The sequence below is a fragment of the Dipodomys spectabilis genome, unplaced genomic scaffold (assembly GCF_019054845.1).
Source record: "Dipodomys spectabilis isolate Male_0828 unplaced genomic scaffold, ASM1905484v1 ptg000210l, whole genome shotgun sequence".
NCBI lineage: Eukaryota > Metazoa > Chordata > Mammalia > Rodentia > Heteromyidae > Dipodomys > Dipodomys spectabilis.
The window spans coordinates 4920604-4941742 of record NW_024870887.1 but is presented as its reverse complement, the minus strand read 5'-3'; the positions used below and the strand labels follow the sequence as shown (position 1 = coordinate 4941742).

The 21139-nt window shown below is 39.3% G+C and overlaps 1 protein-coding gene across 1 annotated transcript in view; it reads right to left on the bottom strand.

The window, feature by feature from the left end:
* Positions 1–1960: 1960 nt before the first annotated feature.
* Positions 1961–21139, bottom strand: part of Wdr43 (WD repeat domain 43) — a 54504-nt gene continuing 35325 nt past the window's right edge. The window contains exons 12-18 of the mRNA XM_042696705.1: positions 17351–17437; positions 15825–15856; positions 14248–14311; positions 10723–10836; positions 10064–10133; positions 3645–3694; positions 1961–3543 (exon numbers count right to left, since the gene is read on the bottom strand). Coding sequence (XP_042552639.1) covers positions 3364–3543; positions 3645–3694; positions 10064–10133; positions 10723–10836; positions 14248–14311; positions 15825–15856; positions 17351–17437 — 597 coding nt within the window. The 3' untranslated portion in view covers positions 1961–3363. The remainder of the gene's footprint in view (positions 3544–3644; positions 3695–10063; positions 10134–10722; positions 10837–14247; positions 14312–15824; positions 15857–17350; positions 17438–21139) is intronic.

Here is a 21139-nt window from a genome sequence, read left to right as displayed (position 1 = left end):
CTCTTCCAAGGGGCCAGGCCTTGGGCTCATTTCTACCACTCCCTTGGTAAGTTCACTGGCTTCAAGTTGTATCTAGGGCAACACCAGACTGCTAGCTCCTGACCTATATATGGGTGCTGCCCAGAGCCCCTAAAATGCTAGAACAGACACTTATCTGCAACTTTAAGTGATTTCTGAGGAGATGCAGATTCCAACACATTGTCTTGCGAGTGTGAGGGAGGACTTAAGACCAGGCACAGGTGAAGCCACAGCCAGGGGGAGGGGAAACCACCCACTGTCCTGGGCACAGGCTTCCTGACCTGTGGAGCCCCATTAAGTCTAACTTTAAAACATTAAGTCTAACTTTAAAACCCCCAAAATCAACTCCATCATTACAGTCCTAACTCGTTACACTATCCTTACTCCCAGGGATTACTGCAAAATGTTTTACCTCGGGTGCCATCCTTACTCTACCACAGGGAATGCCAAATCCATCAGTCCTTGCCTATGAATGGTCTACAGGGGCTATGCAACCCTACTGCTCACCCACTCCTGATCTCATCTCTCAATGCATCGTTTCTGTCTCTCCCACATCACATCAGACATGCGCTGCAAGCCTCAGGCCTGTGCTCGGGCTGTCTCCTCTACCTAATTCTTTCCCACAAAGCTACTTAGCTGACTCAAGCAGCCTCCTGGTCTATATTTGCATGTTAAGCCTGCCACCTACGCATCCCTACCTGAACTCCCAAGTAAATATCACAGTACCCACTACACAAAAGCCTAATCACTCGTTTATTGTTTACATCTTCCTGGGGATGTTAGCTTTGCGGAAGCAATGAGTGCACTGCTAGTGCACACTAGCGGGTGACCATCTTTACAATGGATGATAGAGGCAAATGACATAGAGAGAATTTAGAGTCCCCAGTGCTGCACTCAGCCTTCCACACACGAGAAGCAGCAAACCTCACTCCCTAAGTCAAGCGGAACTAGAGGACATCAGCATGTCAAAGGACCAAGGATCCTTCTGGACACCAGCTCTCAGTGCCTTCCCAAAGTGCCAACCTGGGGGGGCCACATCCTGAGAACATTTACACTAACCAAAGACAAGATGTTTTTGCTAAGCATCCACAGCATGAATGTAGAATTCATAAATGTGGAATTATGCTTCCAGGAATTAGTTTAACATTTCACAAATCAGTGCCCCGACTCTTCTGCTCTCAAGATAGAATTTCTGACCTTCAGACACCCCTCTGTATTAAGGTTTCAAGGCCCCAAGCCTGAATCCCTGACTTCTGCTTCCATCGAAACACATTCATATGCTCAATATGCTCATCTTTACTCAAGGAATTTAAACCTTCTCAAACACAACCATCTGTTTCAGATCTTTGCAAAAACATTTAGACCAGAATCTACTTGTAAATAGACAACACAGCTTAACTTATGCACTCCTTTAAATTAATACACACAGTGAAGACAAATAGTCTTGACTTAATAAAGCAATGACAACTAAATACAGTGATCATTCACTTGAGCATGGTTAAGAAATGAGTTTTTTTTAAAAAAGAGGGAAGTAATAACCAGCTTCCTTAAAAAAAAAAAAAAAAAGGCCTAGAAAGTTGAACTCAACAAATACATAAAACTTGCGTGTAAATTAGAACTAGAAAAAATACCCATGACTAGCAAACTGCTGGAGTTATTGCTCTTTAGTGGACCAAGGGTTAGGGAATGTGACTCGGCCTCCTGTTCACACAGGAGTCTTCCCGAGCAGATCTTACCATGAAGAGTCACAGCCCAACCAAGCAGGCTGCCTCACAAAACCAGGTACAACTAACACTAAATTAAGACAAAGTTCTTGGTTCACTCATAATGTAGCATTTACCCATGAATGCTAAAAGGAGTAAAGCCACTTTTTAAAAAGGCTTCACTTCCCTAAGCCCAAATATGTGGTTGTATTGGTCTACAGATACCACAGACAAGCAAGGAATAGAGATGTGTATTTATTCACTTTACAAAGAGAATGGTATTAAATTTGCCATAACAGTTCCATATAGACAAAGACAACTGTACATTGCACCAGCAGCCAGCTCACACTGCTCCACGGGAGGCTCTGTGGCTCAGCTCTAGGAGGTGAGCACAGACGTCTGCTCTATCACTGATGTTACAAAGTCCCTTGGAGATAACAGTTTGGTTTTACATATTCACAGGTGGGAAAAATAAATCCATCTGCCCAGCCCTTCCTTGGAGGTGAGCTTCCATCTGTATATTCCCTAGTGAGTAGTATGTAAAATACTAAGCCCATTCTTTAAAAACAAAGAAAATGACTCATCATTTGAAAAAGCTTTCATAGCACACCAAAATACTTATTATACATACATAAAGTCTTAAGTAAGATTTATTATCTTAAAGATAAACAACAGATACCCTAACACTGCCAAGAGTGGGTAATGAAAATGAAAAACATTAAATTACTGAATTATAAAAATATTTTCTTTGGAAAAAATTCCAACAAGGTTATCATTAATATCTAAAACCAAAGAGAAAAATAAACAATTGTTCTTTGATCCATTAGTAATTTAAATAAAAATGAACCTCTTCAAAAGCAGCTGTGACTGAGTTTTTTAAAAAGTTGCAGGTAATGAGCACTTTAAAACTATACACTAATGATTCTTACAGGCAAGTTGCAAATAAGAAATCCCTTAATATGGCAAAATCTTCAGTTCATTCATTACCATAATTTTTTAAATTTGTCTAAAAAAATATCTCACATGACAGTTTAAAAAATAAGTGGTTATTTTTGGGAAGCACTCCAGATACTGACTCTGACCAAGGTCAGATTGCCAGTTACTAGACAGGCTAGGGGCACTGGTGGATTTTTTTTCATCCCATTGTTTTTGCTCCAGTTTTCAGTTATTCCTATTTTATGAAAATGTTATAAACTAAATGTGCCAAATTGAAAAGCTCACTAGTGTTGCTTCACAGCTGGACTTGATGAACGACACCAACCTGAGAAGAGTGCCGGCTCCGCCCCACATGTCCAGTCCGTGAACCCCACAGGACATCCGTCTCCACTCAAGTCCATTCCTCACAGAACCAACCATACCAGGGTATTAGAGTATAAAAATAGACCATGTATCGGACAATCATGTCAGTACATTGCAGAAAATGTGTCTATTTACTGTGTAAAGTTTATTAACATTGACTGAAACACTCTTATTTACACAGTTAGAATGCGGGGCACTCAGGACAGCAAGGTGGCAGGATCACCACTGTGAAGGCGGAAACGTGCGTGGTCTTTGGCCTCCTGGCACAGGCAGCCCTCCCCAGGAGGGTTGGCCAGCGCGAGCAAGGTTGAGCTGGTTCACAGCTTCATGGCCATCTCTATTTTTACTCCTCTTCACTTTCGTTTTCTGGATCTAAGTCAGACTCTCCATTGAATTCTTTTTCACTTGCCATCTCTCTGTCCTCACCATTTTCATCTTTTTCTTGAACATCCTCTTCATGCTCCTCATCTGCCTCCTCATCCTTCCCACTTTCTTTCTCCTCCTCCTCTTCATCCCAATCATCCTGATAGAAATAAGGAAACAGGAAAGCATTGTGAAGGGCTTATTTGTGCAGCCAATGGGGATATAAAGAAAGACTTATGAACCAGGAAACAAATTATTCACCTCAGAATCCTTATCTGCAATTTCATCATCAGACTCCTCTTCAGATGATTCTGTAAGGGGAGGAGAAAAATCAGCCTTACTTAATTTTCTGAACAAAGAAGAAATCACATCCCTGAAAACAAAAGTAGCACCAGAAATTGTTGAGTTTACTTCCAGAAATAGTATAGTATTTATACCGAGCTACTGTGCACACAAGATGAAACACAAATTAGTCATGGTGGCTCACAATTGAATCTCAGATACCAACTGAAGCTTGGCACCACCCTAGGCAAAAACAAATTGGCAAGATCCACTATCAAGAAATAAATCAGACACCATGAAAAACACCTGTAATCTCAGTTATACAGAAGGCATATGCAGACAGATTGCAGTTTAAAGCTGTCTCTGGCAAAAGCACAAGACCCCATCCCAAAAACAGCTAAAACAAAAGGAGCTAAGACATGGCTACAGTAGTAGAGTGCTTGCCCAGGAAGCACAGTGGCAATAACACTAGTATGTATGTATGTATGTATGTATGTATGTGTGTGTGTGTGTGTGTATACACACATATATATACTGGGATCATACTATGCCGGATTATGTAGAAAAATACATTAATTTTATTATCTTTAAGCAGTTGTACAAAGGAGATGCTATTTAACAAAGCAGTTCATGAATACTATGTAGCCAGATTAGTGTCACCCCTTTCAATATTCTTAGCTGTTCAACGCCCCCCCCCCTATTTTTCTTAATTTTGTGTTATATAGAACAAATTCTTGACTCCATTCTCCCCCATCCTCCACTTTCCCCCTACATTTTTCTGCCCCATCCCTGCTGATGCTGATTGTGTAGGGACTTGACCTAGTCTTTCTAATATATTAGAGCTCTCTCTCCATAGTCTATTATACTTCAGTTAATTCACTTTTAACCAGTTGCACACCACAGATTCTAGCTACCACAAATGAGGGAAAACATGGAACCTTTGTTTCCCTGAGCCTGACTTGCTTTATTTAATATAATTTTTTCAAATCTTCCCAGTTCCTTATTTATGGTACAAGATCATTCTTTCTAATGGAGGAGTAAAATTCCATTGTGTATATATACATACCACATTGTCTTGATCCAATTCCCCCAGTGAGGATCTGGGCTGACTCCATACTGTAGCTACATTGAATGAACATGGTTGTGGCTAGTGGCTTTTACTGTAACCTTGTTTGTGACCTACTAGATAAATGCTCAGGAGTAGAACTGCTGGGTACTAGCATAATTCTATGTTTAGTTTTTTGAAGAATCTCCATACTGCTTTCCAGAGTGGGGAACAAGTTTACATTCCTACCAAGAGTATTAGTGTTCCCTTTTGGCGGAATCCTTGGTAGCATTTGTTATTATGTGCTTTCTTAATAACAGCCATTCCAACTGGGATGTTTTGTTTTAATTTGCATTCCCTTTATGGCCAAGATGTTGAGCATTTCTTCATGTGTCTATTAGCCATTTTCACTTCTTCTGAGAAGTCTCTCTTTAAGTCAATAGCCCATTTATTAACTGGGTTGTTATTTGAGGGTTTAATTTTTTGAGCTCTAAGTATATTCTGAATATTAGGTCCTTGTCAGATGATAATAAAAACCTTCTCCCATTCTATGAGTTTTCTTTTTAGCTTGATAACTATGTACTTTGCTATGCAGAAATTTTTATTTATTATCTTTAAGCTATCCCTAAAGGGCGGTGCCAGTGGCTCATGCCTGTAATTCTAGCCCCTCAGGAGATTAAGATCTAAGGATGCAGTTTTAAGCCAGTCTGGATAGGAAACACAATAAAAATGCACCAAAAAGCCATAAATGGAGCTGTGGCTGAAGTGGTAGAACACTAGCCTTGCATAAAAATGCTAAGGGTCAAAATACCCAGATCTGAGTTCATATTTTCTCCCTCTCCCTCCTTCTCCCTCTCTCTCTCCTTCCCCCTTGCCTAACACACACACATATATAACTGACCTCAAATATGTACAAAAGCCTTGTAAAATCTCATCTTAAAATACTAAGCCAGCCGGGCACCAATGGCTCACGCCTGTAATCCTAGTTACTCAGGAGGCTGAGATCTGAGAATCCTGGTTCAAAGCCAGCCTGGGCAGGAAAAGTCCGTGAAACTCTTATCTCCAATAAACCACCAGAAAACCGGAAGTAGCACTGTGGCTCAAGTGGTAGAGCACTAGCCTTGAGCTGAAGAGCTGAGGGACAGCGCTCAGGCCCAGAGTTCAAGCCCCAAAACCAACAACAACAACAAAAAAAAGCCATTCTGGAATGGCTTTTTTTTTGTATAGACAAAACTTCATAGAAAAATGCCAGCTTATAAACTAAATATAGAAGAAATGGAAGCATTACTAATGATGGCAGTATTCAATGGTATGATATGAAAAACACTCCAACATAAGGAACACAGAGAGATTATAGTCTAAGCACTAAGCGAAGTAAAGAAAGAGAAGGCTGTCACCCATCCTAAAGTAACACAAGAACCAATCTAATGGGGCTGATGATGAGATGCCTATTAACACACCTATACTGATATGTCCCACAAAATGTTTGACTTCGACTTCAAGTCTAACCAACTCTTAGAGCTCACATCCAGTTTAAAAGAATGACAGCATTTATAGAACAAACTAAATGACACCAAAAAGAACCAAGTCTACCAAATCAACTACAACTGCCAATCTCCTTCATCAAGTTACCTATCAAACATGAAGTCCTAAAAGTGAAATTTTAGAGATAACCAACCACATTCAAACATTATGGACAGACAAGACTGAACCTGCTCAAAAAAACAAAAAACAAAAAAACAGCATGCAAGACATGTTAAGGAATAGCTGGGAAAGAGCAAATGGCAAGCTAGACACTGAATACAACTAATCTGGTTAGTTTTTCACCGTACATATTGTTGTACAGTGTTTAATACCCAGTACAAGGGCATTGTACATATTCATGAAAATCTTATTAGCTTCACATCTGAGAACATTTGGGATTTTTTCATTTTGAAATTAGGAATGCCCAACTGGGAAATATATGCAAAATCTCCAAACTCAAAATAATTCAAAAGTAACCCACTCAGGCTCGAGCATACGGATGTGTGGTACTCAGCTAGGCTGTTGATTTGCACTCAACTCACACAGAAACAATCACGCTGTGTTGCACACACCATGTGACTCACTTTAACACATACTGAGGCAAACTCACCCACCTCCACCTCACACTCTTCACTCAAAGGAAGTGCCATACTAAGGGAATAAAACACCTTCAACACTGCTTTGATAAGAAATAATGAAGCAGCTGCCCACAAAGCTTTTATCTTATAAACTCTAAAACAGAAAAAATTTATACAATTTTCCTTGGACACATTTTAAAGGCAAAATTCTCCTGCCTTTTTGTTCTCAAAATCTTTTTATATTCTTATAAAAACTGAAGGCTTCAAAAGCTTTTCTTTATATAGGGGAAGCTTATGTCTCATTAAAAATTAAAATCCAAGCCCAGTGCTGGTAGCTCACACCTATAATGCTAATCAGGAGGCTGAGATCTGAGGATGTAGGTTAGTAGGCAGCCCTAGCAGCAAAGTCTGTAAGACTGATCACCACTAAACACAAAGAAACAACCAGAAGTGGTACTATGGCTCAAGTGGCACTGTGCTAGCCTTGAGCCGAAAGAAGCTTAGAAACAGTACTCAGGCCATGAGTTCAAGATACAGGACCAGGACAAAAATAGGTAAGATAGATAAAATCCAGCCAAGGGACAATGGCCTGAATCCTAGCTACTCAGGAGGCTAAGCACTAAGGATCACAGTTCAGAGCATACAAGTTCCAGACACTCTTATATCTAATAACCCAGAAGAAAGCCAGAAGGTATGGCTCACAGCTGGTAGTGTACAAACCCAGGGGGAGAGCCCTGAGAACACCAAGTTCAAAGTTCTAGCCCCAGTACCAGCACCCAACAAATAAATAAATAAATAAAATAAAAACAAACCAAAATAAAATAAAATTTAAAAGCTAAGTTTTAAATTTAAAAATACACAATTCAGGGGGGCACCGGGGGCTCATACCTATAATCCTAGCTACTCAGGAGGCTGAGATCTGAGGATCAGTTCAAAGCCAGCCCAGTCCCAAAAGTCCGTGAGACTATCTTTCTTATCTCCAATAAATCACTCGGAAAACCCAAGTGTGGCACTGTGGTTCAAGTGGTAGAGCGCTAGCCTTAAGCTGAGGGACAGCGCCCAGGCTCAGAGTTCAAGTCCTACAACTAAGCAAAAGAAAAAAAAAAACACAATTCATTTACAGATTACAATGGCAGCCTGGTTACATATTAAGTTACTTTAATAAAAAACTAATAAATATTCCAAAACAAAAAAGTATTTTGTAGGTTGGGGATATGATTCGAATGGTAGTGTTTGCTTAGCAAGCTCCAGGCCCTGGGTTCAAACCCCAAAACTAGCCCCCGGAAAAAGAAATTTTAACTGAGTAACACAGCTGCATATAGCTTTCTATATTGACTTCTGTATTCCTTTTTTTGTTGTTGTTCAATCAGGGCCTAGAGGCTGTCAGCTCAAGGATAGCACTCCACCACTTAAGCCATACACCACTTCCAGTTTTCTGGTGGTTTATTGGAAATAGAGTCTCACGGACTTTCCTGCCTGGACTGGCTTTGAACCACAATCCTCAGATCTTAACCTGTTGAGTAGCTAAGATTATGGGTGTGTGCCACCAGCACCAGGCTTTTCTGTATTCATTTTTACCAATTTGTTTTTAACCAATATTGTTTCTTGAACTGTATGAACAAAACTCATTATCACAAATGACCAGGTGGTAAGTTTAAGACTACAGGGCCTCTGAAACAGGAGAACACCGTAGAAAAGGCCAAGAAAGCAATCCTGTGGCTTATGGCTCCAAGCACCCCTAAATGAGAGGCTAGGGAAATCATTAGCCATGATTATAAAGTTGCTCCTAAAAAAGACAACCACACCTACATCACAGAGTTCCCATTTCTTTAAGTCCTTTGCAGTGTCTATTTTCAACTGCCCAAACCATCAAAGTATGCCTATGTTTTTAATTTGCATTTTCCTATAATGGCCATATTTTTATATTTATTAGTCCTTTTTCCTCCCTAGAAAGTCATCTATGAACACTGCATATTTTTCTTTGATTAATAAAAATTTCCTTTAACACATTAAAGAAATTATCTTAAATTTCCGTTTAAGTCATTTGAGATATATAAAAATCTACTGTAGTGTTCACGTTATTAGTTTTGCTGTTAATGAGAACAGTATTAGATTTAATGATGCTAAATAAGCAGTAACTATTAAATAAACAAATTGGCAATGGATTGTTTTTTGTTTTTTGGGTTTTTTGTCTATCATGGGGCTTGAACTCTGGGCCTGGGCACTGTCCCTCAGCTCTTCAGCTCAATGCTAGAGCTCTACCACTTGAGCCACAGTACCACTTCCAGTTTTCTGGTGGTTTGGAGATAAGGGTGTCAGAGTTTCCTGCCTGGGCTGGCTTTGAACTGTGATCCTCAGATCTCAGCCTCCTGAGTAGCTAGGAATACAGGCATGAGCCACCGACATCCAGGAGTGGCATGTTATTTTATTTAAACACATATAACAGACTTAATACTTAGAAGGCTCTCAAATGTTACTTAATTTTTAACACATTACAAACCAACACAAAATGTTCTTTTCTTGTCTGTGCCTGTCTCACGTTAACTCTTAAATAAGGTTACAGTTAACATTTTTAAAAATGCTTTGTTTGCACATAAAATATTAAATTTAGGGGTGGTACTGGGTGTTAAACTCAGTACTGAACTTTGCTTCTAGCCCAACAAATCTGATTTGTTCCCTAAAGGCTTGAGAAAACCATCTATAAAACCTCTGGACCTGGTGTGCTGATTGTAAGCAGACTTTATACTTATTGGCTTTAAGTGAATTTTGCCAATTAGTTTCCTAACAGATTAACCAAATATCACTTCAGGATTTTTCCTGCTGTTTCTTGTTTTTGAGGTACTGGGGAAAATTCCTCTACCACTTGAGCTACTACTTCCAAACTTTTGTTACAATTTTCAAATAAGGTCTTGAGTTTTTGATTAGGATAGATAACCTCAGGAAGCAATCTTCCAACCTCAAACTCCCAAATGTATATAACAGATATAGCCACATCTTGTTCTTAAGTCTACGGATACATAAAAGTTCCTGTTTAGGGTTCTATTTGATCTTTTCAATACCTAAGGCTTTTTTCATTTCCATATCATATCTGCATCTTTTCTTTCCTCATTTTAAAGTTGCTGCAACAGTTAAGAATGTTTTATTAGAGGTGTGCCAAAGCAAGATCTTACATGGATGCTTTTACAAATTAAAAGAAAACAAATGACAAACCATCCAGTTCTAGATCCTATCCTCCCAACCTACACCTTTACCTTCTTCATACACCAATTTTGCCTTCTGTTCAGGAGAGGCCATTTTCTTTGTTCTCTCTGATGCTGTAACCTGAAAGACAGCAGAACTATGAAGCAGGGCATAAAACGGTATCTCAAGTATCATACCACCACCATGGCTACTTCTGCAAAGATCTACTGACCTGACATCCCCCCCTCCCCCGCTGTAATAGATAGCTTGAATATGAGTTGAAAAAAAGGCACAGTAAAAAATTCAAGGCTGGTTACAATAACTTACACCTGTAATCCTAGCTAACTGGAGGCAGATTGAGAAGAGGCCAGTCTAGGTAAAAATGACCAAGACTCCACTTCAGTTAAGCTGGTGGTGTTTGTACACACCTGTCATCCCAGCTACTGAGAGGCATACATAGCAGGATCCAAGTGCAAGGCTGACCAGGGCGTGGGGGGAAGGGGTGTCCCTCATATTCAAGAAAAGATTTACAAACCTGTAAAAACTGAAAGCTACCTCAGGTGACTAGTGTACATTTCTAGAATTCTAAAATTAAGACACAGGATTCTAACTTAGCAATTTCTTACTGATCAAGGCAGTTCTCAATGTTCAGGAAAACTATCCTTATTCCTCCTGCTTTTCATTCCTTACTTCCAAACATTTTATAGCCCAAGACAACTGATTAACTCACTTGTGTGATTAGCAGAATAAGTTTGCCATGAAGATGAGAGAGTTTCTGAAAAGTTTTGACTCTGCTTTCCATTAGCTGATAGAGTGTCCCCAGCTGGTGTACGAGATCAGGTAACTAGAAAAAAAATGACCATTTTATATGAGTAACACATTCCATACCAAGATGCTATGTGTTTGCTAGCCTCCATACATACATCACTCACAAGTATTTCTGAGGCAGTGACCACTTCTAGCACAACAACACCCCATAATATACTTTCACAGAGGGCTTCACTGTCCTGGCAAGGAAAACAACTTAATAACCTCACCACTTATTTCAGCAAAAGGGGCTTTTCTCGCTTCCTAGTCTCCAATTACAACAGATTTTATCTAGCATTATTTTAAGACCTTGGAGCTTTTGCCTGAAATTCTGAGCACAGAACAGACAATTGATGACTAAGTTGACCCACGTAGCATTTTAAGTATCCTTTGTTAATGCATCCTATGAGACAGTGAAGAAATTAAGGGAAATCTATTATCTGACCCTGTATAGCTTTAGAAAAAGAGATCCTATATTCTCTACCTTTTAGTCTTTACTTTCCTTCCTATTTCTGACATCTGAATAAGAAATACCATTTCATTTAATGTTAATATTCATAAACAGAGACTTCTATCAAAAGCTAAGGGGGGGGGGGGGAATTGGGTGGGGGAGCGTGGGAAGGATGGGAAGGGGAAAAACAAAGGAGGAGGCTACAATACTTGATAAGAAATGTACTCATTATCTTGTCCGTGTAATTGTAACCCATCTTTACAGTATTTTCATAATTTAAAAGAAAAAAGCTAAGAGGTATGTCACACCTGGGAATCTACCCTAAAGATCTACACCTGTACATTCACGCTCATGTCCTACTATTGACAATAGCAAGATAGGAAACAGCCCAAATACCTCACAATAGATAAATGGATCCAAAAAATGTGGTACCTATACACAATGGAATCTTACACAGCCATTAGAAAGAAAAATGTCATTGGCAGGGAAATGGATGAAGCTATAACAATCATGTTAAGTGAGGTAAGCCAAGCTCAGAGAGACAAACAGCATGTGTTCTGATATGCAAACATTAGATATAAAATACACTGGGATATGACAATTTATATAGGATTCTAGCTACGCACAGTGTGACCAAAAGAGGATACTCTTAGGAGAGAAACATAAAGGCTCCACATACAGAAATAAACTTCAAGGCATGGAAACAAGAGACCTTTTTTGTTTTGTTTTTAATTTTTGATGCTTCTGTCTTTACCTCATGTATGGTATATTCAATTGTACATCTTCAGAAGGGTTGGGGGAGGGTATAGAATTTGAAGGAAAAAGTGAAAAAGTGCAGCAATGGAACTCACTGGACACTGATGAAAGTGAACTATGCAACTCATGAGAGGAAGGGTCTGGGATAAAGCGAGCAAAGCATAGACACCATATGAAAGGAAATGTACTCATCATGGGACTTGTAATCCCTCTATACAACACCTCTAAGACCTCTTTATTCTACATATAGCCTTAAGCATTACACAACTTCTACTGTAGTAATTTCACCTTAGAAGTTAATTCCAGAAGAGCTTTCACTGTAACACCTTCTGGACCCCTTCTTTCTTTTCAAACAACTGTGACCACCCATCCCTCAAACCAGAGTCCTAAGGAAAGATGTTCACTTGTTGTGGGGAAGGGTGCTGGTACTGGGGTTGAACTAAGGGCCAGGGCACTCTTAACTTTTTTGCTCAAGTCTAGTGTTCTACCCATTGAGGCACAGGTCCACTTCCAGCTTTTTTGGTGGTTAACTGGAGCTAAGAGTTTCACACACTTACTGGCCTGTGCTGGTATTGAACCATGATCCTCAGACCTCAGCCTCCTAAGTAGCTAGGATTACAGATATGAACCACTGGCACCTGGCTCAGATGGTTAGTTAACTTTTGGCTTCCTTTTGCTGATTGTGAATTCATCTCTAAAGACTACTACTAGCTGGGAGACTCAACCCATTCTAACTGTTGCTTCTCTATCCCCGTTCCTGACAATTTGGCAGAGTTCTACTCAGGCACACAAAGAACAAACTGCTGGCCAAAAAGCACCTTATCCTTACGCTTTCCCTTTAAAACCACTGAAGCAAAAGAAGTCAGATGGCATAAAAAAGGGAGAGTAACCAGGAGTTAGAAAAAACAGTTTAAGATGTACAGTTCAAAAAGTAAGTAGGGGCTGGGTGCTGGTGGCTCATACCTGTAATCCTAGCTACTCAGGAGGCTAAGATCTGAGGATCACAGTTCAAAGCTAGCCCGGGCAAGAATGTCCGTGGAGACTCATCTCTAATTAACCACCAGAAAACCAAACTGGCAATGTGGCTCAAGTAGTAGAGCACTTGCCTTGAGCTGAAGTGCTGAGGAGCTGAGGGACAGTACCCAGACCCCTGAGTTCAAACACCATGACCGATAAAAAAAAAAAAAAAAAAAAGGGAAGTAAGTTTATTCAAACACCCGCTGATTTTTTAGGAAAATTTCCTATAAAGTACTAATCAAATTTTAAAAAAATTATCTCATTTTATTTTCCAGCATAAGGCATAGGTAATACACTGACAACAAATGCCCCAAATCATAGCCAGGAATAAATAAGAAACTCCTGCTAAACCCCAGTACTCAGAGGGACTCAGAGAGCTGAGTTCAAGACCAGCATCGACTACATGAAATTCTGTCTTTAAAAAAAAAAAAAACCCAAAGCTCAGTGTCTAGCCTAGGCAGTAAATTCCAGTGAGTCTTATCTCCAATTAATCACCCAAAAAGCCAAATTATATAGGTGTGGTACAAGTGATAGAACACTAGGTCGTTTAAAAAAAAAAAAAAAGAGCCAGGTGCCCAGGTACTCAGGAGGCTGAGATCTGATGATCATGGCTCAAAACCAGCCCAGGCAGGAAGGTACATGAGACTCTTATCTCCAGTAAAGTGCTTGCCTTGAGCTGAACAATTCAGGAACAGCCCCAGGCCCAGAGTTCAAGCACCAAAATGGGGGGAGGGGGAGGGGTGTTAAGCTAGGTAAAGATATAGAGTACAGAAACAATTTGATACACTCAATGGCACTATCACAATGAAACCCCTTGTACAATATAGATATAAATCTGTGTGTATTTTTGTGTGTGTATCACCAAAAAATATAAAAATCTTTCGGAAAAGGTGATGTGTATTAAAAAAAACTGCCTGAAATGGGTCCACTCATTACCTTGCCCATGTAATTGTAACTCCTCTGGTACAGTATTTTCACAATTTGAAGAAGAAAAAAAAAACTACCTGAAAGCTACTATGTTAATCTATACAACTCTTCTTGTAAATCCAGAAGCGGGGGTTGGGGGGAGGAGGCCTACTTAATTTTTGCACAACAGTGGTAGTATGAGAGGGTGCTTGCCAATTCCTAGGGAAAAGTCTTTAAAAAGAGTATAGTGAATGAAGGAGAAGAGGTGAGTTATGAGTCATGTACATTATATGACTACTGGTCTTCAGGAAGACGTACCGTAGATAAGTATGATGCATGAACTGTTAACACACATTTCAGCCACTGAACCATTAACACAGCACTGGAAAAGAAGAAATCCAAGTAAACTAATATGCATTAACTTCAAAACTATATACAACAAAATACAACATTATAGTAAGTTTTAACTCCAGAAGGGCAAGTGAGATCTATAAAATGTGTTCTTTGAAGATGACTACAATAAATTACTTCTGTGTATTTCAGTTCTGAGTCTATCTGTAAAACACTCATCTTTTAGGATGTGAGGGCATGTAGTGAACTAGAAAGCAGGACAAAAAAAATCTCTCCCTCAAACAATTCAAGAATGAAACCTCTATTGACTTCACAACTAATGCTAGTTCAGTAATCGTTATCCCTATTGAGCTCAACTGATTTTCAATCTTATGTTCATATTTGAAGCCAGCATCTACCTGCTATTAATAATAAATAGCCAAAGCTCTTACACCAACCATAAAGAGAATATTGAGACCAAAATTGTGTGATATCAAAATTGTATGGAGCCAATCCTAATTAATTCTTTACCTTTATGAGCCCATAAGGCTAACAGAATTAATCAAATTATAAAAAAGATGGCTCAGTTGCAGAAGCCTGAATAAGAGCACTTGGAAGACTAGGCCACATGCACAGTTCCAGAATCTGTCTCAAAAACCAAAGTATCCCAGGAAATGGAAATGGGTATCTAGTAAAAAGACCAAGTATTTGTAGTGTTTTACCTAAAACTGAAGGGATATAGGGACACATTGAGTCCAAGACCTCACACATAATAGGTTAAGTGCTCTGCCACTGAGCAGTCCTCATAAAAAGACTGAATACTGACTGGGAAGGTGGTTTAGTGGTAGAGTGCTTGCCTAACATGTATGAAGCCCTGGGTTTGATTCTTCAGTACCACATAAACAGAAAAGGTGGTTCAAGTGGTAAGAGTGCTAGCCTTGAGCAACAAAAGCAGCTCAGGGTCAGCACCCAGGCCGAATTCAAGCCCCAGGACTGGCCAGAAAAAGAAAAAAAGAAAAAAGACTGAGTTGTTAATAAAACTGGCTCATTAAATAATGAAATACAGCCAATACCTCACCTATCGCAGGAGTTATGTTCCAGAGACCACCCCCGACAGGTGAAAATCCACAAAGTAGCATTATATAGTTGTCCCTCACTACATCACGGTTCACTTACAGCTATTTCACTACTTTTAAGCCACGATCCTCAGATCCCAGCCTCCTAGGATTACAGCCAGCTAGGATTACAGGTGTGAGACACTGGCGCTTGGCTCTACATGGGAACTTTTAAAAGGAAGCTACAGTAAAATTCTTTATGAATAAGAATTATTCAACATAAAATGATGTGAATAATGCTGAATACTTTAGACACTGCTGGTTTTAACAATCACCTCTAGTTTACTTTCTAGTTTACTTTAGCTGACAGTCATAGCACAGACCTGCTGAAGTCTATAACCTCGGCATCTGGGACAGTGCCTAAGCCAGAAAGTGAGTCCAAGGCAAGCTTGTACACAAAATGAGACCCTGTCTCAAAAACAAATAAATTCAGTCACCTAAATATCTTACCTATTAGGGTGTCCTTGCAACCTCTTGGTAAGCTAGGGAAGAGAAAAACACTATTAGGAGCAGTACTTCCAAGAGAGTTATCTCCACCAACTCCCAGAACACAATGACTGCAGTACCAAGTCACTCCATATACAATCACATCCTACAAAAAAATCATCTAATTGAGTTCCACAAAAAAGCTAAGATTTTATACCAACTAATGTCCAGAATAGGCAAACCCGGGCTGGGAAGGTGGCTCAGTGTTAGAGCGCTTGCCTTGCATGCAGGAGGCCCTGGGTTCGATTCCTCAGCACCACATAAGCAAAAAGAAAAAAGCCGGAAGTGGTGCTGTGGCTCAAGTGGTAGAGCACTAGCCTTGAGCTGAAGAGCTGAGGGACAGCAGCCAGGCCCAGAGTTCAGGCCCCACAACTGGACCAAAAAAAAAAAAAAAAACCAGAATAGGCAAACCCATGAAGACAGAAATAGAGTATGATTGCCAGTAATTATTACTAATGATAAGGAGTATCTGAGATGACAACTGTACAACCAATGAACATCCCCCCAAAAACACTGAACTGTCTTCTTAAAAAGGGGGGGTTTTATGGTAAGTTAATTTTCATTATTTTATATATCTATAGAAAAATCAATTTTAACACAATTTTGTCTTGAAGAAAGAACATTCTGAGATTTTAGTATGATACATGTTTAAAAAAATCAAAACTTGTTTTTCCCTACCAATAATGGTTAATACTCTTAATACTAACCCTATTCCCCCCAAAATACTTCATGTTAAACAAATGTAATTCAGGTAAGGGTCCTGATTACAAAATATTGTTTCCTTTATAGGTATACCGTTATAGGCTAGTTTTTAGTAATTTGTACCCACCCTTTTAAAGCTTCAGTGGAATTTATTGTACTCTTAAACTAAGAAAATTATTTTCTGTAAGGTAAACAAGGATTACAAAATACCTTGGATTTTACATGCACTGCAGGTAATTTAATCTGACACCCCGAATGGTTCTGGATGCTGAGATCTGGACAAGCTGGAGTCATGCAACTCTAGATGTTAGCCTATACCCTACAACAACAACTCTCATTCTAGCTGCTACCTTGCTTGCTACCTACCTACCTACCTACCTACCTACCCACCCCTTTCTTAATACTGTAAAACAAACCTAGCAAGGCAAAGACAGGACACTCATCTGTCAGAAATCATGAAAGGGACTCTTACAGGGACTGGAAGCTAGACTATTACAATTCTACATGCCCTCGCCACAATTCCCTATTTTCTGCAGAAAGCTTAGGGGCTTATCTACAAAAAAGAAAAACAAATGCACAAAATTTTTTTCAATGTTGGCTTAGAGTACCTTATAGGACATAACCAGAAAGCCAAAGAAAGAACTAAGGGACTCTGTGTCAGGGTCAAGTATTTCCCACCTTTTCATCTGCCATTCACTCTAAATGACATGCATTTGCCTTACAAATTACAAGTCCATACTCCCCTCTAAAATTCATGAGGATCTTAAGATAGAAAGAACAGTAATTACCTCTTGCAACAATGGAATAACAGCATGCAAGGGTATCCTTAACACCGTCTTCTTTATAAGGTTTAAATTCCTAGTTTGAAGAACTTTCTGTGAGAAAATAAAAGAATCAAGATAAAGAATCAAGATAAGCATACTTATCAACAAGGGATACTACAGGAAAAACTGTATCTAAAACTAACCAAGGTAATAAACTACCCACTGAATTTGGTAAATCAAGTTGGAAGAACTGAATGTTATGTCTTGCAGATCCACATAAGTACAGTTTTTCAGGTACCAGAATTTTTTTTTTTTTTTTGGTCGGCCGTGGGGCTTGAACTCCGGGCCTGGGCGCTGTCCCTCAGCTCTTCAGCTCAAGGCAAGCGCTCTATACCATTTGAGCTACAGCGCCACTTCCGGTTTTCTGGTGGTTTATTGGAGATAGGAGTCTCACGGTCTTTCCTGCCCGGGCTGGCTTTGAACCGCGATCCTCAGATCTCAGCCTCCTGAGTAGCTAGGATTACAGGCGTGAGCCACCAGCGCCCGGCCCAGAATATTTTTTACCAAATTATAAGAAACACAAAAGACATTTACTATAGGTAAGTACCATTTTAGACACGTTTTCTACCCTCCATTTTCCAAAGTCAGAACTATAATCCAGGTGTCATCTTTGCAACAGTGAGCAGCACAGCTCACAAATCGGTTCAGTTCTAGTGATAGACAGAGTGCCTGTACAAAGAGCTCAGTACAAGCCCCAGCACCACCACTAAAACAGAAAGGGATAGGGAGAATAAAACAGTAACATCACACTAGTTTTTATGATGCTGATACTGGGGACTAAACTCAGGGCCTTGTGCTCTCACTTACTTAGCTTTATCACGCAAAGCTTATCACTTGAAAAAAACTCTGGGGCTGGAAATGTGGCTTAGTAGTAGCGCTTGCATTGCATGCATGAAGCCCAGGGTTCGATTCCTCAGTACAGAAAAAGCTGGAAGTGGCGCTATGACTCAAGTGGTAGAGTGCTAGCTTTGAGCAAAAGAAGCTCAGGGACCCTGCCAAGGCCCCAAGTTCAATCCCCAGACTGGCAAAAAGAAAACAACTCTCTGAGATGGACTCCAGTGGCTCCTTGCTACCTAGGAGGATAGCAGTTCAAAGCCAGCCCAGGCAGGAAAAGTTCGTAAGACTCATTTCCAATTAACTATCAAAAAAGACTGGAAATGGGGCTGTGGCTTTAGTGGTAGAACTCTAGCCCTGAACAAAAAAGTGCAGGGATAGTGCCCAGGACCCGGTTTAAGCCCCAGGATGGGCATGGGTGAGAGATGGGGGTGAGAAGAGGAGACGACAGGGACCTATCTCTTTTGAGGCTAAGATTTTGCTAAGAAATTGGGGGGGGGGGGGGGGGTGACACTGAATTTTCCCCTTTTTCTCTTAAAGGTACCACAAGGGCATAAATTCGGGTTTTTAATGTACTTTTTTTTTATCAATTCCTAACATCCATTAGCCTATAAAACTTTATCAACCTTCTCTAGGCCATCAAGCAGAATTTTAAAACTATCATTTACCTATTTATGAAGTTTCTAATGCAAAAGAAAACATTTAAACATCACAAAGGAGCTGAAGGATGAACTCTGTTGTTTTCAATTAACCAAATTGTTCATTTTCAAGTAACCAAAATACAAGCTTCAAAGCTGCCTGTAAGCCAGGCCTTAGTGGCCTGGTGTCCTCACACCTGTAGCCATCTCAGGAGGCTGAGACTTGAGGATCACAGTTTCAAGCTAGCCTGTGAGATTCTTTTCTCTAACTACCAAAAACCTGGGAATGGTGCTGTGGCTTAAAAGTGGTTGAACACAAAAGCTTGAGCGCAAAAGCTCAGAGACAGCACCCAGACAGAGTTCAACAATAACATTAACATCTAGAGTACTTGCCTAAGGGCCTTGGGTTCAAAACCCAATACCACAAAAACAAGCAAACAAATAGCAAAATAAGCTGGTTATTTAAGCATAGTTAAGATACTTAGGTCAGTATGTTACAACTTTAACATTAGTGTATTCAGAGTGTACTTGATGAGTAGTCCTCAATTCACTTCCTTTTTATAGATCAGTTTTCATAAAGTTCCAATCATCTAGAGAAACTCATCTAGAGAAACTACTTGAGAAGCTCTGTACATTACTTTTTGAGAGCCATCATATTTTTTAAAAAAAAAATCTTCATCTTTTATCCAAACCACCAAGCTATGTTGTCTTAAAAAATAGAGTGACTACAAAATATAAACTCAAAATTGTTGTTGCCCGCTGTTTATTACTAAAAGTTTGAAAATTGGAGAGTGGGTATGTAGATTGATGGTAGAGCATTCATTCCCTTAGCATGTACCATAGCTTTGGTCCCCGCACCACAAAACAGACACACTAGACTTATCTCCAGAATTTTTATATAAGAGAAACATGTAATGAGCCCTTCATCCATTCTTAATTCTTTTATGGAGGGTGCAGTTACTGGGGATTTAACTCTGAGTATTCATTCAGTTATTTTCTGCCCGACCTGATACTATACCAATTGAGCCATGTCTCTAGTTCCAGACTTTTCCTAGTTAGTTGGAGATTCTCAGGTCTCGGTCTCTTGAGTGGCTAGGATAACAGTGATCCACAGGCAACCAGTTCTCCATCTAAATGATTAATCTATCAATTCACCTATTGAGTCTTTTCCATTCATTCATATAGAAAAGATGTTTAGCTATTAGAATTAAAGTGGCTATAGGAATTCAAGCAGAATGACTAGATTATATAGTTGTTGTATCCTTTACTGCTACTTAACTGACAAACTGGATTCCAAAGTGCCTTTACCATCTCACATGATTACATAATATGAACCATCTGAATTCTGGGAAGCATCTATTCAAACTTGTTATCAAACTATTCTTTTGATTCTTATCATTGAGAGTGTTTCTTAAGTATGTTGTAGACAAAACTCTTAATCTGAAAATATTTTTTCCCAATGTATGGCTTGTCTTTCCATGCCTCTGTTATCTTTTTTTTGTTTTTATAAACAGGATCTTACTATGTAACCTATGTTGGCCTTGAACTCACAATCTTCCTACCACAGCCTCCAGTGTGCTAGGATTATAGACACTATCATTCTAAAGTACCTAACTGACTCTTCAAGAGCATTAAGCGTCTAATAAGAGTCCAATGACCTATTTTTTCCTTTAGCTTTTTATTGTTTTTATAAAATATGTTTTGGGAGCTTACTTTCTTCTACAAGTTCAGTTTTCAGACCTTATATTTAGGTCTATGACCTATTTTGCATTGATCTTCGAGGAAAGCCTGAGATTGAGATTCAGCAACTTTCCCAGTTATTTGTGATTATTCCTGAGCTCTATTTTGGTCTCTTAAGCCATATTCTCTTTCACTAACATCCAAATATATTGACTATATCTTAAATGATAACAGAATAATTCTTCCAAAGGCAATTTTTTTTGTTGCTTTGGTTATTACATGTCTTTTGTCTATAGAAATTTTAGGATGCCTTTGTCAATTTCTAAAAAGTAGCTGACACTGGCTATTTGAATTAACTTTTAATAGGTTAAACACATTAGTTAGGAGAAACTTCCTAACTGTAACAACACTGAAAATTCTAATATATCCCCAGGGATAATCTTTATTTCCCTAAGTCTCTGTTTAGTCTCTCAACTGTTAAATTTTTCAATGTTGTGGTATTGTCATCAATTTTACATTTACCCAAATGCTTTTTGGTAGTATTAACTCTAAGTGGGAACTTCTGCAAAATATTTTAAAGCATTTATCTCATGGATGCTAT